Source organism: Cavia porcellus, unplaced genomic scaffold (genome assembly GCF_034190915.1).
Source record: "Cavia porcellus strain 051 isolate PalLab524CR breed Dunkin Hartley unplaced genomic scaffold, mCavPor4.1 scaffold_7, whole genome shotgun sequence".
NCBI classification, from domain to species: Eukaryota; Metazoa; Chordata; class Mammalia; order Rodentia; family Caviidae; genus Cavia; species Cavia porcellus.
In genome coordinates, this window is record NW_026947490.1 from 90,324,885 (window position 1) to 90,341,656 (window position 16,772).

Genomic DNA, 16,772 nt, shown 5'->3' on the forward strand with positions numbered 1-16,772 from the left:
ACTCTAGTTTTGTGTTTGGATAGTAAAACATCTGAGACATGTTGTTTTCGTAATTTTTGTAAGTTTTTTTTTAGTAGTGAATAAAATGGTACAATAAATACCCAGTGATGTTTGAGTTATAATTTGTGTTTCATGTAATTCCCTCGCAGTTCTTGATCACACTTAGGAGACACAGACTTGGAAAGGACAGCTTTGTATTCTCAGAGCCATTTGCTATTTCAATAACAGAATATTGACTTCTCTAAAAATACGTAAAGGTGCAGTTTTCTTCTCTTTAAAGAACGAGGTCTGAGTTGCTTTGCTGTCCAAGAAGTGACAGTGTCTGTCACCTTAATAATAGAATTTATAATCTGCCTTTTATTGAATGTATCCATTTTTTATACTCTACTTGTTTTCTTTGTATAATCTGCTCTGTTTGGAAGATGAAGATACAACTAAAATCATATTTTAAAATATTCAACAAAATACGTAATTTCACTAGATGACAAAGGTAAACTAGATAAACCAAGGTAAAACTAGAATATACATCATGAAGAGCAGGCAGTGACATTATATACAATATGTACTCTGAGGACCTCTAATACAAGGTAACCACAAATACAGGGATATAATTTTTATGCACCTGACCCCAGGAAATATTTATTTCACTTCTGGGTGCAGGTTATTCTAGAAACCAATGCCAGAAAAAAAGCAAACAACTTCCTCTTGTAAATGCAGCTATGTATTGATGGGGAAGTTTTTATGACTTAGAAAATTTCACTGGGATATTTTGGCAATATTTAGTGTTGGAACACCAAAAACATAATATAGAAGTTGAACAGAAATAGAAATTTTTTACCTAGTAGAGCATATGTTCTAAAATAAATCTAAATTTTTGAGAATATACAATATCCTATTTCATCACATGGCACAGACTGTGGATGCTTGGGAAGAAGATCAAAATGGAATAGCATTGCTTTGGGACACGTGGAGGGGAGTCTGGAGACGCTAATAATCTGATTCTGAGATCCTTTAGCTGCTCTAACTTTTCTGTGGGCTGTGAATTTATGCTGAACTTTGATATGAGCCAAACTACTGTTTCCCAAAAACGTGGTTTTTAGCTTCTGCTGACCTCATATACAAAAGATCCCCTCTCCCAAACTACCCAGCGACTGGAAAATCAGCCAGTGTTTTCCTGACAAGAGGGCTTAACTTTTGCCAGCATCAATTGGAATTTCTGATGAACAAATGATGTGATTTCCAATTCCAAGCTGTGGTCCAAAGCTATAAATACAACTGTCACTTTTAAACAAATCTCTAAGCAGTTACTGTAGGCAATTAGCATAAAGGCTTCCCAGGTGGCTTTTCTTAGTCAGCTCAAATAAACTCTGTTCTCACTTCCAGTACCCCTCAACTCGCCTTTAGGTTAATGTTTATAATCCAAGTGCGAGAGTTAGACCCGGAGTCCAAGATTCCCCATTATCTCATGCACATTGTGTCTCAGGCTATTCACCCACAATATGAATACAACAATAAAACCTACTTCATAGGCTTGTTACGAAGCTCAGACACATCATATTCTTAATACCGGAGACATTTAGTCACAATGTGTTACTGACAGCCATACATCTGAGTCACTGTTTCTTTCAGTTATCTCTTTTACTTCTGCACCTATTGAGGTGATAAAGGATGCTAAGGACTGAGGGTATCTTCCAAGTGGTTTTAGAGATAAAAAGCTTTCTGTGTGTACCCACCAGGAACAATGGCTGCCCTCTACGAACGTGACAAGTTTTTACTTAATAAGAGAAATTTTCTCTTATTTTGATTAAGGTGATGATGAAAGCCTTACCATTTACACAGTTATTACCCATCCAAGAAGCATTATTTAGTGATTTTTATTGCTAAGCACCTCTCCTAATGCTCAAGTGTATGAAGTGGCTTTCCATTAACTAATGTTTCCTTCTTCTTTTGTGCATGTTCCAAAAAGGTTTTAAAAATCTGTCCTTGTTCAAGTGAGTCTTTCATATAAAGTGAGGAATTTTATTCTATTTAATTGGCTAGACAGACTTAGGATCGTGACACTTTTAGGTGTAAAGAGCACACGAAATGACTAGTAACTGAGGCCTCTACCTAGTAACAGAGTGTGCACAGTGAGTGGCTGGTAGAAGACTCAGAACATTCACTTTCTCATCAGTAAGGCTCATCAGTAAGTCTTTAAAAAAATACACCAGTTTTTCAATTAAAATTGTCAGTTGTTGTTCACTGATAAGCAGTTGTTTCTAAAGCATCTATTTTCAGAGGAAACAATGACATGAATACTTTCTTATCAGTGAAAGTTTGAATCTAGAAGCACTTGTTCTAAAATTGAGAGACCAAAATCAGTAAGGTCCAAGGAAGAATAAAATACGACTGAGTAATTTTCAACTGGTCTATTAATACAGACAAGTGTATTTTTAAAATTAGTTTTGGTACAAGAGTGATGATGGGCTTTTTTTCATTAATGCTAAGGAAATGTCTCAACATGCTGAAAAAAATCCTGCTGGCGGTGTACTTTGCAGCACCCCCCCCCCCCCCGCAGAATAACAGGTTCTTCAAAGTAAAATGTTTTTCCTCATCAGGATATTTGTAGTGAAGGCATTACAGTTATAAGGAACTAGGAGGTGTTAATTTCAGATTAAATTTAATGCCTCCCTTAATATGCAACACTATAAGCTTGACAATTGCAAGCATTCATCTAACAGCTTTTCTATTGAGAGAACTGTAACCAATAATCTTCTTTGCTACTGAGAAAAGATTTAATTTAACCCAATTTCGATGCAATAAGAATATTGTATGAATTCTTTAATCACTTCCTGCTATTTTATCCTGTCTGAATAACTTAATATAGATGTACTATGTGCACATTAATGTTAATATTTTATTTCTTTATTTCTCAGGCATTAGCTATGGGAATGATGACAGAATACTATCATTACATCTTCACCACTCTGGTAAGTAATTTATTAAAACAAAAGAAATGGTCTATTTCATGATGACATTTTACAGTGAAACAAATATGTTTTTGATTGAGAAGTAATATGAAGAGTGATATATTTGTAGTTATATTTTACTTTATTTTGATTAGACCCAGAAGGAATTATCAAAGAGAACTATAACTCTTGGTGGGAAGCTGATGATTTAGAGATAATACTGAAGATATCAAATCAAATATTCAATGTCTTATTTTTATATTGCTTCAGAGGATTTTTAAAATATAATATTTTAAAATTAGTTTCTGTTAAAAAATCAATTATTAGAGAAGCATAATTTCTCCTGTTGTTTACTCAGCTCTATTTGTCTTTCCAAAATCAAGTTTATTAAAGCTACCATTTGATCAGACTAGGGTTACTTTTTGTTTTAGTTGAATTTTCTAAAAGTCAGTATGTTTTAATTTGCAATTAGTAAATTGAACATTACTTTTACATATCTTCACATACCCAAAAGATATTTTTCCTTCTGATGGGAGAAAATCTGACTCTGGTGTCATATGAAATATAAACACGTATTCCCAGCTTTTTCTCTTGAAAACATTATCTTGGTTTCCTTCCTCTGTAAAATAGAACTCTGTCTTTCTCTTGCTTTCCGTTTCCAGTTATCTTCTTAAGAACTGATATATTTTTAGAGTTACACTTACACTTTTGTTCAAATGAAATCAATAAATTCTAAATGTAATATTCCTACATAATTCATACTGTAGAACATCTATACCTTAATATTTTGTCCTCCAAATTTATTGCTCTTTTAATTTCCTTTAAAGCTCTCATAATCTTTAACTATGTGGTAAAATTACTAAAATTCAATTGACTTCAATGGCTTTCTATGATAATAGCTGTTTTCTTCGACAACTAGTTGAAGAAAGTTTTCATGCAGTACTTGTATTTTACTTATAAATTCCAAATCTGGCTTTGTTCTATTTATATCAGCTCTTACCACGTGATTTTGTGTAGTCAGTGCCTAGAAATATGAATATTGAAGAGGAGTTAAGAGGCTTCCCTTGTCAATTATATTTCAGTGCTGCTGAAAACTGAACTCCTTCATAATCATAAGATTTTGAAATTGTTTTTTCCTCCCTTGGTGGCAGGAATTGAAGTCAGGGCTTTGTGTTTGCCAGGCAGGTGCTGTGCCACTGAGGCACATCCCCAGCCCAATCATATGATTCTGAGAAAATAAAAAGTATCTCTCAGTTTAAAAATTGGAGCTACTAGTTTATAGTTAGTGTAAATCCTTAGTTTATAAGTGAAGACTTTTCGTACTCTGAGTCTAATCTAACTTTCCCACTTTTTTTTACACTAATTATTCTTTATGAATTATCCCTTACAATCAAACTGATTTAGAGATTTTCCCATTTTTGTATCTCATATTTTGTGTATTTGTCATGCCTATCGAGAGTCTTTTCATTACTTAAAGGCAAATGGAATGGAGAAAATATTTTTTCTCATCTGTTATAAAGTTTATGCCTAAGATCACTATAGCAAAAGACAGTTTAACAAGGCAATTATACATCAATTTATTTAATATACAATTTATTTAACATACATTGGATGTGTTACTAGGTCCCTTAGAAAACAAGCCCCACAGAAACAGACCAATACGTTTGCTTGATGGAGAATAAACAGATGTCTAGAGATACAGCTGGACAAAAGGCGATACTGTTCCATATGAATGAGTTGGGGAGGGAGTTTAGCAAGACTTGTGCAGATTGTCTTGGCTTTCAGGTGTCGGGCGGGATCTCCCTGGCATGAGGATCTGATGGCCGAAGGGCTCACGTCAGTGCAGAACGGTGGCAGAGGGTGAGAGAAGGCCTTCCTACTTCTGCCGTTTTCTGCTTCTTTCAGCTTCCGATACTCGGGGCACCAAGCCTCCATATTTTGGGATAAAATATTCTGAGCCCCACCGCAACTCAGCACCTCTGTGCTCTACAAAGGTTTTTCTGACCATGAAAACTCCAGGTGCACGTTGCTGCTGACAGCTATTGTGCTCACATCTCTACTCTCACACCTTAGCGTGTGTTGCGAGGCACTGTTTATTTACACCTTTACCTATTTTATCTCCTTGCTTTAAATAATGGAAACCTGCAGATTTCTTATATTTTGTAGAGCAACTCACGCCAATACTGGTTGTTTTCCTCTGGATTTAATTTCTGCCATCTAGAATTCATAGCGGGGAGAGTCTGAGGCAAACTGTGGACCGACCGATGGTATTAACCTTGCCTTGGTTTTCAACATCGTGTGTGAGATCTGAGGCTAGCTGATGCCAACTACAGAGCAGCAAAGGTCACCCGACAAAGAGGGCAAAGACTTTATGTTCTCATGGGGACATTCAGCTCCCTTGATAGATTTAGCCTCTTATCTCTTGGGAGATAAGGATAGAGCAAGAACTTACACTGTATACGGACTGGAGAAGGTGAAGAGAAGCAGCGTTCCTGTGGGTTAGTTCCTGATAGGACATAAGATAAAAGAACCACAAAATTTCTACAACCATGAAGCCAGTATTGTCCGCTTACCTGGGTGTAGTTATAGTTAATTAGAAGCAATATTTAATGGTATGTTTCTAAAAGCTAGCCAATAAGCAGGTAATGAAACAACAAAAACCCAGACCAAACAAAACCAGACAACTCATCAGACAAGAAGATCATAAAAAACACACCTTTGTTAGTTTAAAGTGAAATATGGTTGCATAAAGAATAATGCTAATAACTGGAAATTTTAAAATTTCACTACCCTTAAAATGAAGATGAAAGCTTACGTAGATGTTAAATGGGAGTTGTAGGAGACCCTGTTAGATTCCATGTGATGCAATATAATATATATAAACAGACTGAGGTGTACAGAATGCACACTTGCGTTATCAAAGCGTAAGGACAGTCTGTTTGAACCTTGGTGGTTGGTGACATGAATGTCACTTGAGACACAATGCTGTTAAATATCCTAAAGGAAGGAAGAAGTGACTATCTCAATGATATATGGTTGTGAATGAACTCTTTGAATCCCAACACGAACAATTTTTATCTTTCAGGACCTCTTCGCTCTTGACGTAGAGCCCTACAGATACAGTGGTGTTAATATGACAGGGTTCAGAATATTAAATACAGAAAACACCCAAGTCTCCTCCATCATTGAAAAGTGGTCAATGGAACGGTTGCAGGCCCCCCCGAAACCCGATTCAGGTTTGCTGGATGGATTTATGACGGTATGAATAACAATTTAAAGATCGGTTTGTGTGTTTCTAAATTGTATTAGATATGATGATATTAAATCCTCTGCATGCAACCTTTAGTTTAGTTGTTCCACAGTAAAGGCAGGCTATCAGAGTTCTGTTGCAAATAATTTTGTTCATAATTTTCTAAATCAGTTTATATGACAGATTTATACTTTCACACAAGTAACTCAAAAGAAATTGCAACTATACTTCGTATATTAAAATATAGGGATTTTTCTCTAAGTTAATCAGTGATGCATGTAGAACAAATCAGAAACTGAAAAGAGGTTATTTTGATGAATAGCCTTCTCAGCATACCTAGTGATTTTATTTCTCTTAATCATGATAGCTTTTGACACCTGACTTTATATAAATGACTTACATCACACAAAAATCTCCCCTGACATTTTTCATTGTTTAAGGTGTAAGATGAACCAATGTTCACATTAGTCATTTTCAAGAACTAGTTTAAACCTGGAAATGTATTAATGCATAAGGGCGTTTTCTTACGCAGATTTAGTTCATACAAATGCTACCAATAAAAATCTAATGCAACGGACATGATTTTAAATTTTAAAATTTCCAACGACTATGTTAAAAATATATCCCTCATAAAACAGGTGAAAATGTTCACTTGTTTAATTGAAAAGACAATATTTAAAATTATTCTTTAATTAGGTATTTTATATAAAACTGGTGACTAATGTATTCTACTTTCTTTTCTCTGGTAAGTCTTTGAAAGTTGGGTACTTGACATCATACCTATTAATTTAGATTAATCAAATTCTAGTCACATTTTCTCAGTAGCTAGCAGATACTTCATAAAATCAGGTAAGTTTATATTTCAGCTATTCAAAAAAATTTATGGCTGCCTGATGTATCTTATTAAAACCATGTTTATATACTAAATTATTACTACAATTTAGAAAATAGCCCAAAATTGGCAATGTTTAAATCTCATAGGTCATTATCATCTACTTTTAAAGAGTATTAGTCTAAGTGGTAAATTTTCAAACATTTTCCCTTACACCTGGTAAAATCTTTTTCTATTATGATGGTAATGTTTCCGTAAATTGTTTCAAGAGGGCTTCAAAACATTGTAATATTGTATCTTCATAAGAGAATAATTGGCTTTTTTCCCCTTAAAAAAGATTTAAAAAAAGATTTAGTAAACTGAGTACCTTAATAGAGACAATGAAGAATAAATAGTTGCCTTTTTTTAATAGGATAACTGATAAATTAAGAGTTTGAAAATATCTTATGTCTACCTTAAATTTTAAGGAAACATTGTAAGGTAAATTTCATTCCTTTTCACATGAAGAAATAGGTGACTACTTATAGTAGCTTGGTCTTTATTTAAGGTATATTTGAAGAGTAACTATATTATAAGAGGATATATTTTAAGGAGGAACTATTTTAAAACTTAAAATGAAAACATTTTTCAAAGACATTGCCAAATTTTAAAAGAATTACAATTTAGAAAAATTGTATACATTTTATTTTGTTGATTGGAAGATGGTGAGTTAAACTTTTGAAAATTAAGACAATTTTTTTAAAACAAAATGTAAGTTGTCATTTAATTTTCATAATCATGTATGCATTTTCCTGTATTTTCTGGCTATCTTTACAACTTTTTCATTCAAAATGGGTATTTTATTATTTGTTTTTTTAAATACATTATTGAATTGTTTTCTTAAATGGCTTAGGAAAAGTAGGTTGGGAGCTGGGGATTTAGCTCAGTGGCATAAGCGCCTACCTTGCAAGTAGGTAGTCGTGAGTTCGATCCCTGATACTGATAAAAATGAAAAAGGCAAAAAAAAAAAAAAAAAAAAGAAAAGAAAAGAAAAGTAGGTTTGTAGATGTAATGACAATTTTTATGCCTTTATACTCAGATTTCCACTGATATGTTCAAGGATTAAATGTGGCAATTTATATATGAGAATCATAAAAATTGTTCAGCTTTACTTTGGTGCTAACTCTACCTGAATCCTGTATGATTTTACATGTCATGCTATAACTTATATACAATTATTGGAAAACAGGTAAATACAAGAGAAATTGAACTAATTTCTTGTCTAAGAAAGTAGAATTGCTTGAAAAATTTTACCTTCAAATTAAGGAAAAGAGCCCAGGGTGTGAGGAAGAACACACGTATGATTTCTATTTTTTAATGTATGAGCCTATTTCTCCTCTCCTCTGCCATTTGAACATGCAGATGATTTTGTGAGAATGAAGAAGTCATAGAATAAAAATGGACCAGCAGATTATGATCCTAGTTATTGAACAGTCTAAACATTGTACAAGGATCTTGAAAGTTTCAGAATTTTCAGTGCAACGCTTCTCCCTTTTAGATAGACTTAAAATACATTTTAGTGTGACCTGGAAAATGAGGAAAAAATAGAAAAATTTTTATGTAGCATAGATAATTATCCCTTTAGTTATATTTTTTGATTTAAGTCATTGTAAAATGAAAATATTTCACTAGAAAACTTACATGAAAACATTTGAAGAGTCGGCTGAAGATAATTTACCAGTGCTTTTTGAATAATTTTGTTTATCTAAAATATTTATAAATATGATACTGAACACAAGTATTTTAGAAGTAGACATGAAGTTTATCATTAAGATAAAACTTTTCTCCAAAATAAATACATGTTAAATTTGACTTTATGATTCCCTTTTGGAAAATTGATAATATATTTTTAAAGCTTTGCATTATCTAATATTACATAAATAATATGAAGTTTATACATAAAGTCATTCATTCTATAACTTAAATTCTTAATTATAAAATTCCATATGACTTGAAAAAATAAAACTGATATAAAATCTGTATAAATATTGGTATATTTATGCCTTGCATGAGTATTCTTTTTCTTTTCTATTTAATATTAAATTGCAAGCATTTTCACAAGTCATTATACATTTTAAAAAAGAAATTAATTTCCACCATGAATAGAGTCAGGAAATTAAGATGATTTTAGTCCGAAAGAAAAAAAAAATTATAGTCTGGCTCTATGGCATTGGCAGCATTCCCTTTAATCAATTCATGAGATCTCAGTGTATATATTTCTCATCTTTTCTTCCTCTTATGATTCCATAAAGAAATAGAATTATCAGCAAAGTCCCTAGTGTTTGGAGCAAGACCTGTTATTATCAATATCATAGTCATTTGCTACTGTGAAAGATCATGGTGCTTAGATTTTCTCAATATTCCTTCATGACTGAGCTATGAAAGAAACAATGAATTGGATTCATAAAAGGTTTTCTGGTTGAGTGAGCATCTTAATTGATCCCTGGGATAACTGTCCATTGGCTAAATGACTATTGAATACAATACCACTTTTCTTGGAGTTGTAGCTCCTTCTTGTATGGTCTTTGGTCTTCACATTTAAAGGTATTAGTTACCTCAGTCCTATTTCTTTTTTTTTTGTTTGTTTGTTTGGTATAAACCCAACCAAGATATCAATTCCCACAGTGCACCCAAGCCTTCCTAGTTAAAGGAAAAGCCTGCTTTCTCCTTCACACGTGATGGTGGTTTTGTTCATAACACATTTTCCCACTTTCCTCCTGCCCACGCATTGCTGTCCAGTCAGCGATGTAAACTTCCTGGACATGGGCCCTTATTACAAAACTAGCATTCATTCTCTGTTAAATGGTCACGTCCTTTCATGCTTGTTGAGGTCTGCAATCATTCTGTGAATATTTCTCAGTGTCTTTTACTGCGTTATTAGATGTAATTTCCCCTAGTGGTCTGCCAGACTGTCTTCTGTTTGCAATTATTATAGATTGAAAATTCATTTTTGAACTCATCAGTTTTATGATGATTGTATTTAGTATTGACTTATTGAGATTACAGTAATCTCAGTTAAAGAAAACCAAGTCAAGTAAAAACACTCAAAGTATGGGGCTGGGGATTTAGCTCAGTGGCATAAAGCACCTGCCTTGCAAGCAGGCAGTCCTGAGTTTGATCCCCGGTACCGATAAAAAATTAAAAAAAAAAAAAAACATTCAAAGTCAATTTTAAACAACCTAGAACTATCCTCTAAACCCTCTCCAGTGATCCTAATATTTCAGTACATGTTAATGCTAGTATCCCAGTAATCCATCTAGTGGTTTAATGACTATCAAAACTATCTTTTTTTCTGCTAATATCTAATGCTATGTATATTCATTGATAATATAGGTTTATTACACAAATTGACAACTGTCATCTGCATTGCTAGGGGGAAATAAATGTCTTTGTACTTTAAACTCTGGATATCAACTTCTATCTCCATTTCCTGTTTTCTAAACAGTCCTTAGACACTATCAATTTTACCTTATCAGTGTCTTTTTTAAACTGCATTCTTTTCTCTTTCTCTAGAGCTATACCTTAGTTAAAAACCGTGATCTTTTCCTCGACCCTTGCCAGTCTTTTTACTGAGGTCCACTCCTAAGATACCTGGCTCACCTTTCTGTGCAGTGTGATCTTTTCAGAACATTGCCCATGGGTCACTGTCAGAGGCACAGTCAGCGCTCATCTGCCAGTTCGGCAAGGGCTCTGAGGTTCTGGCTCCTACCTCCGTGGCCAGTCTGGTATTTTGCGTATTTCCTGTTCCACAAAGCCACCATCCACTGGTGATCTGCCCTTCCACATCACGCACCACCCATTATGCATAAGTAAATATGAAAATTTAACTGTTTGCTTTTGTTTGTTTTTATATCTTTTCCCCAATAGATCCTAAGCTCTTTTAAGGCAAGACATATGTCTTGTCCAGTTTGAGGCTCCTGTGCCTTGTTCAGTGTCTGGGGCAAAGTGAATGCTTGTAATGACAGAGTGACAGCCTGATAAGCAAACGTATTTGTTAACTGATTGTAATCATATTATACCAGTGTTCTGATCAGTAGGCCATCTCATTTCCCCAGTGTATTTTGGAGTGCTTTTTAATTTACTTACTCACACTTTATTATCATGAAGTGATAATTTAGAAAGTGCAATCACTTGTTAAGAAATATTTATCTCAATTATTTGTTGGAAAAAATCTTAAAAGGTGCAAGCTTAGAAATAGGTATGATTATGTATTAGAAGTTAGTTAGTTAGAAGAGTTGTTGCTATTTCCATAATGGTAGGTAAAGTATGTGCAGGACAGGGATATGTGTTCAGATTCTAATGCCCTCCTCAGAATTATTTCTTTGTAGTCACAGATAAGAACCCAGAAATTTTAAATTACTTTTTAAAACTTTGTTAAATCTATTGGTACATTCAGGCATACATAATGAATAAGAATGTGAATTCATCATAGGGAGTTTGTGCCTATACATGACATAATTCCATTCCCTGGCCCCCTTTTTAATGTATCTTCCCATCCTGATCTATAGAAACTTTGTTTCCATTTTTTCTTGTTTGATTATCTTAAAGATAAGCATCTTCTGTCTGCCACTCACAGGATTTATCAATCTATCAGCCACTTATCTATCAGAGACTCACAGGATTGATCTGCTGTGCTGTTAAGAGCACAGATGATTAGTCTTGCTATGTAAAGGCTTACCTTAAAGAAAGTCAATGAAAACAGAGTCACAGAGTCCTGTAGTGACCAGAAGGCTTTCACCTACTTCTAAACTGCAGGGCTGCTGCTCCTGCTGCTGCCTATTTGTCTCACTTAGTTAGAACTGTCTTCCCTCAATTCATTTAAATGAGAATAAATATAAAGCTTTTTTTTTTTTCTCTAATTTTTTTTTTTAATTTTTATTTAAGGAGAAAAGAAAAGAAAGAAAAAAAACAGTGAAGGGGTACAAGTTATACAGATTTACAGAATAAAAAAATGCGCAGTAGGAAATCACTAGTTAATGGATTACATATTGCCATCTTAGAAATAATTGTTCAAGTCACAAAATTAAAGCTTGTAGAGTGGACATTCCACCAATGATACTGCAAACAGTTCTGTTCAATGATCCAATAAAACTCTGTGATATCATTTTCTATCTTATACTTTTAAATATACATGCAGTTATATAGTTTAGAGCACTTTCTTTTCCTCTCTTTTGTACAGTGACTATTACACATTTTGGGTTTCATTGCTCCCACGGTTCTTGTTGCTTTTTTGGAAGAGAGTAAAACCAAATGTGACATAACAGAACAGAATCGGTCAAGTCAAAAGGGTGGACATAATAGATAATATAAAAACATAATACAAGGTGATCAACAATGGTTACCCTAATGCCTCCCGCTATTTCTAATAGAATTGCCTATATCATTAGTTGTAATACAATTGAACAAAACCGTAAAGAATAAAACCGACAAAACCAAAACATTGGAGACATTGTAGGTCTTCAAAAGTAGATAAAAGTCAACGAGAATGGGCGTTATAATGAATCTCATTATCTTCTCAGCTGATGCCTAAACTTTCGAACCTGATACTATCCAGCAAAACAGAATATAGGAACCTCAGTCAAAAACAAGATGGTGAGAGTAATACAGGGCTTCAAATCGAGATAATAGAAAGTCAAAGTGGGTTACTATATTATATCCTGCTATATTTTTCCCTGTAATTAAATGGGTAAAAATAAAAAAGTAAATAATGGAGTGGAGATTGAGAAAAAAAGAGGGCATAACAGCGAAACAGGGCAGATCAAAACATAACCATTTAAGCAGTATAGTGTTTCACCACCAGCTAATCCTGACCCCAAAATAGTTACCATATTGACTCCCTCCCTGAAGTCCTTGAGTACAACTTCATATACTGTAGCATTAAGTATATCAAAACAATGTAAATCCATTTAAGAGAATAACAGCATTATAGAGTATTTAGAATCGACTAACAGAAAATGAACAATGGTCTCTGTATAATCTCCTTGTCTTTAAAAGGTTTTTTCTTATACTATCGTACATAGTAAAATCCAATAAGATACAACCTGTTTAGACCATTGGAGACAGAAGAACAAAAGCTAGATGAGACTTCAAAACAAGATGGTACTAAATCAGCATTACCTATTAAGATGTCATTTTCTCCAAAAAAAGCTGTTCCTATCATCCAATCTTCTCTGTCTCATTTCTGTTGAGCTCTTTTTCTGTCAGTAGCTGTCAGTTTGTCTTCTTCGTTTTGGTCTCTGTTCTATTCGTTGTGGCCTCCCCGCCCCTATTTCTGGGTTCTTTGTATTTTTCTTTTTTTAGAATATCCTGCAATACTTTCTGTAGGGTTGGATTGGTGGTTGCAAATTCCCCCAGTTCCTCTTTATCTTGGAAGCACCTCGTTTTTCCATCAATTTCCAGGGACAGTTGTGCAGGATATCTCAATCTTGGCTGTAGATTATTATCTTTCAAGGCTTGAATTATTTCTCCCCATGCTCTTCGTGATTTGATGGTTTGTGAAGAGAAATCTGCTGTAATTTTGATGGGTCTTCCCTTGTAAGTGATCTGTTTCTTGTCTCTTATAGCTTTTAATATTCTGTTCTTGTATTGAATTTCTGGAATTTTTATTATTATATGCCTGGGTGTTTCTCTGTTAGGGTTGTAGGTAGCTGGGGTCCTGTATGCCTCATACATTTGAGTATCTTTACCTTTTGCTAAATTAGGAAAATTCTCCTGGATTATTTCTGTGAGTAGCTTTTGTAGTTCACTTGTTTGTGTCCCTACTTCTTCTTTTATGTTCTTAATCCTTAAGTTATGGCTCCTCTTATCATCTTCTTGTCTTTGTATTATTGCTGTGTGTTTCTTTGTTATTTTTAAGAAGTTTTTCATTTCATTCTCCCATGTTTCAAGTCTGCCCTCCAATTCAGATAGTCTGTCCTTAGTTTCTTTCAAGCTGTTATGCCAGTCTTGGGTATACTTCTTGATTTCTTGATAGTCCCTTTGCACCTGCTTCACATACTCAATGCTTTCTCTGTTTTCTCCATCAAGCAATTCTCCCCTCTTTTTCTGTTCTTCCACTCCACCATCTGCTTTTTCCTGGGTGGTGCTTAGCATTTCTCTAACTATTCTGCATACTTCTAGCTTCAGGTCATTGATAACTTCATTCCTGAATTGGTCTATGAGGCTCTCTAAATGGCGCTTAATGTATATTGGTGCAGTGTCCACTATTGCCTGATTCTCAGGATTGGGGGTCGAGGAGCCTTTTTTGTTGCTTCCCTTCCCCATATTTTCTGTTCCTTATAAAATGTAATCTTACACAGGAGGCCCGGCTTCCCTGCCTGTCAGCTACAGCTTGATCGAATTGCGCTGGCTAGTTGTTCCAGCTCACCGCTGCGCCCCAGGGAGTTGCGGAGGAGGCAGCCTACGCGGAAGTCGGTCGCTCCTCCCGGCCACCGTCAGGCTCTGGGATCTGGGCTAGGCCAGCCTAGGGGGTCCGCGAGCAGCGTCCCTCCGGGCAGGCACCTTTCACCAATCCCGTCCGAGAGGGAAATGCGCGGCTGCAGTTGCCACCGCGCCCTGCTCTTACAGGACTGCCCGCGCCCAGAAAATCCTCCGCTGGAGTCAGACTGCGGTAGGGAGTCAGTTCCTCGCTCACCTCGCCACCAGTCAGCCTTCCTTCCTGCCCGTCGCGTTTCCGAGACCGTTCCCAGACGCCCGTTCCCAGAGCTCGGGGGTCGCGTCTCTCCTTGCTGAGCCGCTGTGGAGGTAGCCGGCCGCCGCGCGGCAGGAAATCCAAGCCGCGGTTTCCAATGGCGCGGAGTCGAGCCTCCACACCGAGATTTTTCTGTTCCTATTTTAGCGCCAGGACTGTATTCCAAGTTGGATTCTCTCAGTCCAGTTCGTTCCTGAGTCAGCAGAGCATATCTCTACTGGTTCGTATCTCCTTAGTCCGCATCATTCCTGGCCTCTGAGCCGAGCCTTTAGAGAGCGTTCAGTAGTTGCTGTTGTCTGTCCGCCATGTTATCCAGAGTCCGCTATAAATATAAAGCTTTGACAAACATTGGAGTAAGTTGACTCACTATTTGATAATCAATAAAGGCATTTTAAAAAATAAGTTTATTTTATCTTCTATTGTAGTACACCAGAAATATAAAAAGTAAGAAAATAATGAATTGATTCTCCTTTTTGATCAATTTGAATTGTATATTGTACATAATAGAAATTGATACCAGGGACCCAAGATTTAGCGACAAATTTAAAAATTACTGTGTCCTTCTCCTCCCTGTTTGCTAGAAAATTGACAATATCAGAAAATAGCAAGTTTATTTGTAATCACATTTGACATCTTTGGCAGTACAAAAAATGCAGTAGAATTTTGTTGATTTCCTAACTTGTTATTTCTTGATCTCATTCTCTGTCTTACTTCAAATTCTTATTTAAATTTCTTGCATTCCATAATGCTTGTAATAACAAGGGACAGACATGTTAAAAGAGAAAATTATAAGTTTAGCTTAGAACTAATTGGCTTTTATGTGGGATTTGTAAATCAGAAGGTTTCCATTCTACTTAACAGAATAAGGGATCTCACTGGACAGTGGGAGAGGAGAAGGTTTGTGAATTAGTAACAAGCAAACAAAACACTAGGAAAATACTGATTCGTTAACATGAAGTTATTTCTGGTTACCATTCTTTTCTCTAAGATTAGAACAGTAGATATTTCTTTACTATGCTGTCCCAAGTGGACTGGAATACTTTCTCTTTGGGGTAGGCTACTCTATTTGGGATTCTGTCTACTTTCTTAAAGTTTAATCATGTGGCTGCAACAAGTACTGTTGCCATTTGGGTTAGCCTGGACTACTGGGCATGTAGTTCCAGTCAGTTATCTCTTACAGATCTTAAAACGTGCAATGTGTTAGGGTTAGGGTTAGGGTTAGGGTTAGGGTTAGGGTTAGGGTTAGGGTTAGAAATAATGAGTTAATATATAAAAATGTTTGAAAACTACATGGATTTTTATAGTTACTTTGTACTATTGCTCGCTTTTGAATCTTCAGTGACTTACAAATATAGAATGAATTTTGACATGGTCTTGTAGCTCAATTAATCTATTATATCAGCATCATTTTTTATTTTTTATGCAATAATGCTAAAGAAGATGTACGTGTGTGTGTGTGTGTGTGTGTGTGTGTGTGCGTGTATGTTGTTGGATATCTAATTGGCATGGAAACCATAAGAAGCATAATTACAGAATCTTAAAAACTTAAGGCTTGAGGATTTAGCTCAGTGGCGTTAGCGCCTGCCTGGAAAGCATGAGGTTGAAAGTTCAATCCCCACTTTCAAAAAAAAGTAGAACCAAAATCTAAGAGCTTGAATGTGCTAGTGTTTTTAAAATATGAGCCCAGTTATCATGAATTAAAGTGTTTTATTGGAGTGATACATCTCTTTTTAACAAATATTTAAATCCAGTTAAAAGTTTACTAAAAAAATATCTGCTACTTATTTCCTTTTAATATCAGGTAATTTTTTAATTAGGCTAAAATTATGATGGTTTATTTGGCACAGAACTGAAAAATAGATTTTTGCTTAATTTTTATATTTATTATGGAAGAGTATAAAAATATAGTTTACCATCTTTGAAACCCTTGTTAATCAGTCTGACTTTGAAACTAAGGTCTGCTTTTTAATTTCATTGTAAACTTCTCTTAACTATACAATATTTCTGAGCCTC

At 35.0% G+C, this 16,772-nt stretch overlaps 1 protein-coding gene across 6 annotated transcripts in view; it reads left to right on the top strand.

Moving 5' to 3' along the window:
* The window catches only part of Grik2 (glutamate ionotropic receptor kainate type subunit 2), a 611,950-nt gene that overhangs the window by 258,714 nt on the left and 336,464 nt on the right, over nt 1-16,772 (top strand). For all 6 annotated transcript variants that reach the window (XM_063253933.1, XM_013148503.3, XM_063253934.1 and 3 more), the window contains 2 exons: nt 2,916-2,969; nt 6,034-6,207. In XM_063253933.1, the coding sequence (XP_063110003.1) occupies nt 2,916-2,969; nt 6,034-6,207 (228 nt within the window). The remainder of the gene's footprint in view (nt 1-2,915; nt 2,970-6,033; nt 6,208-16,772) is intronic.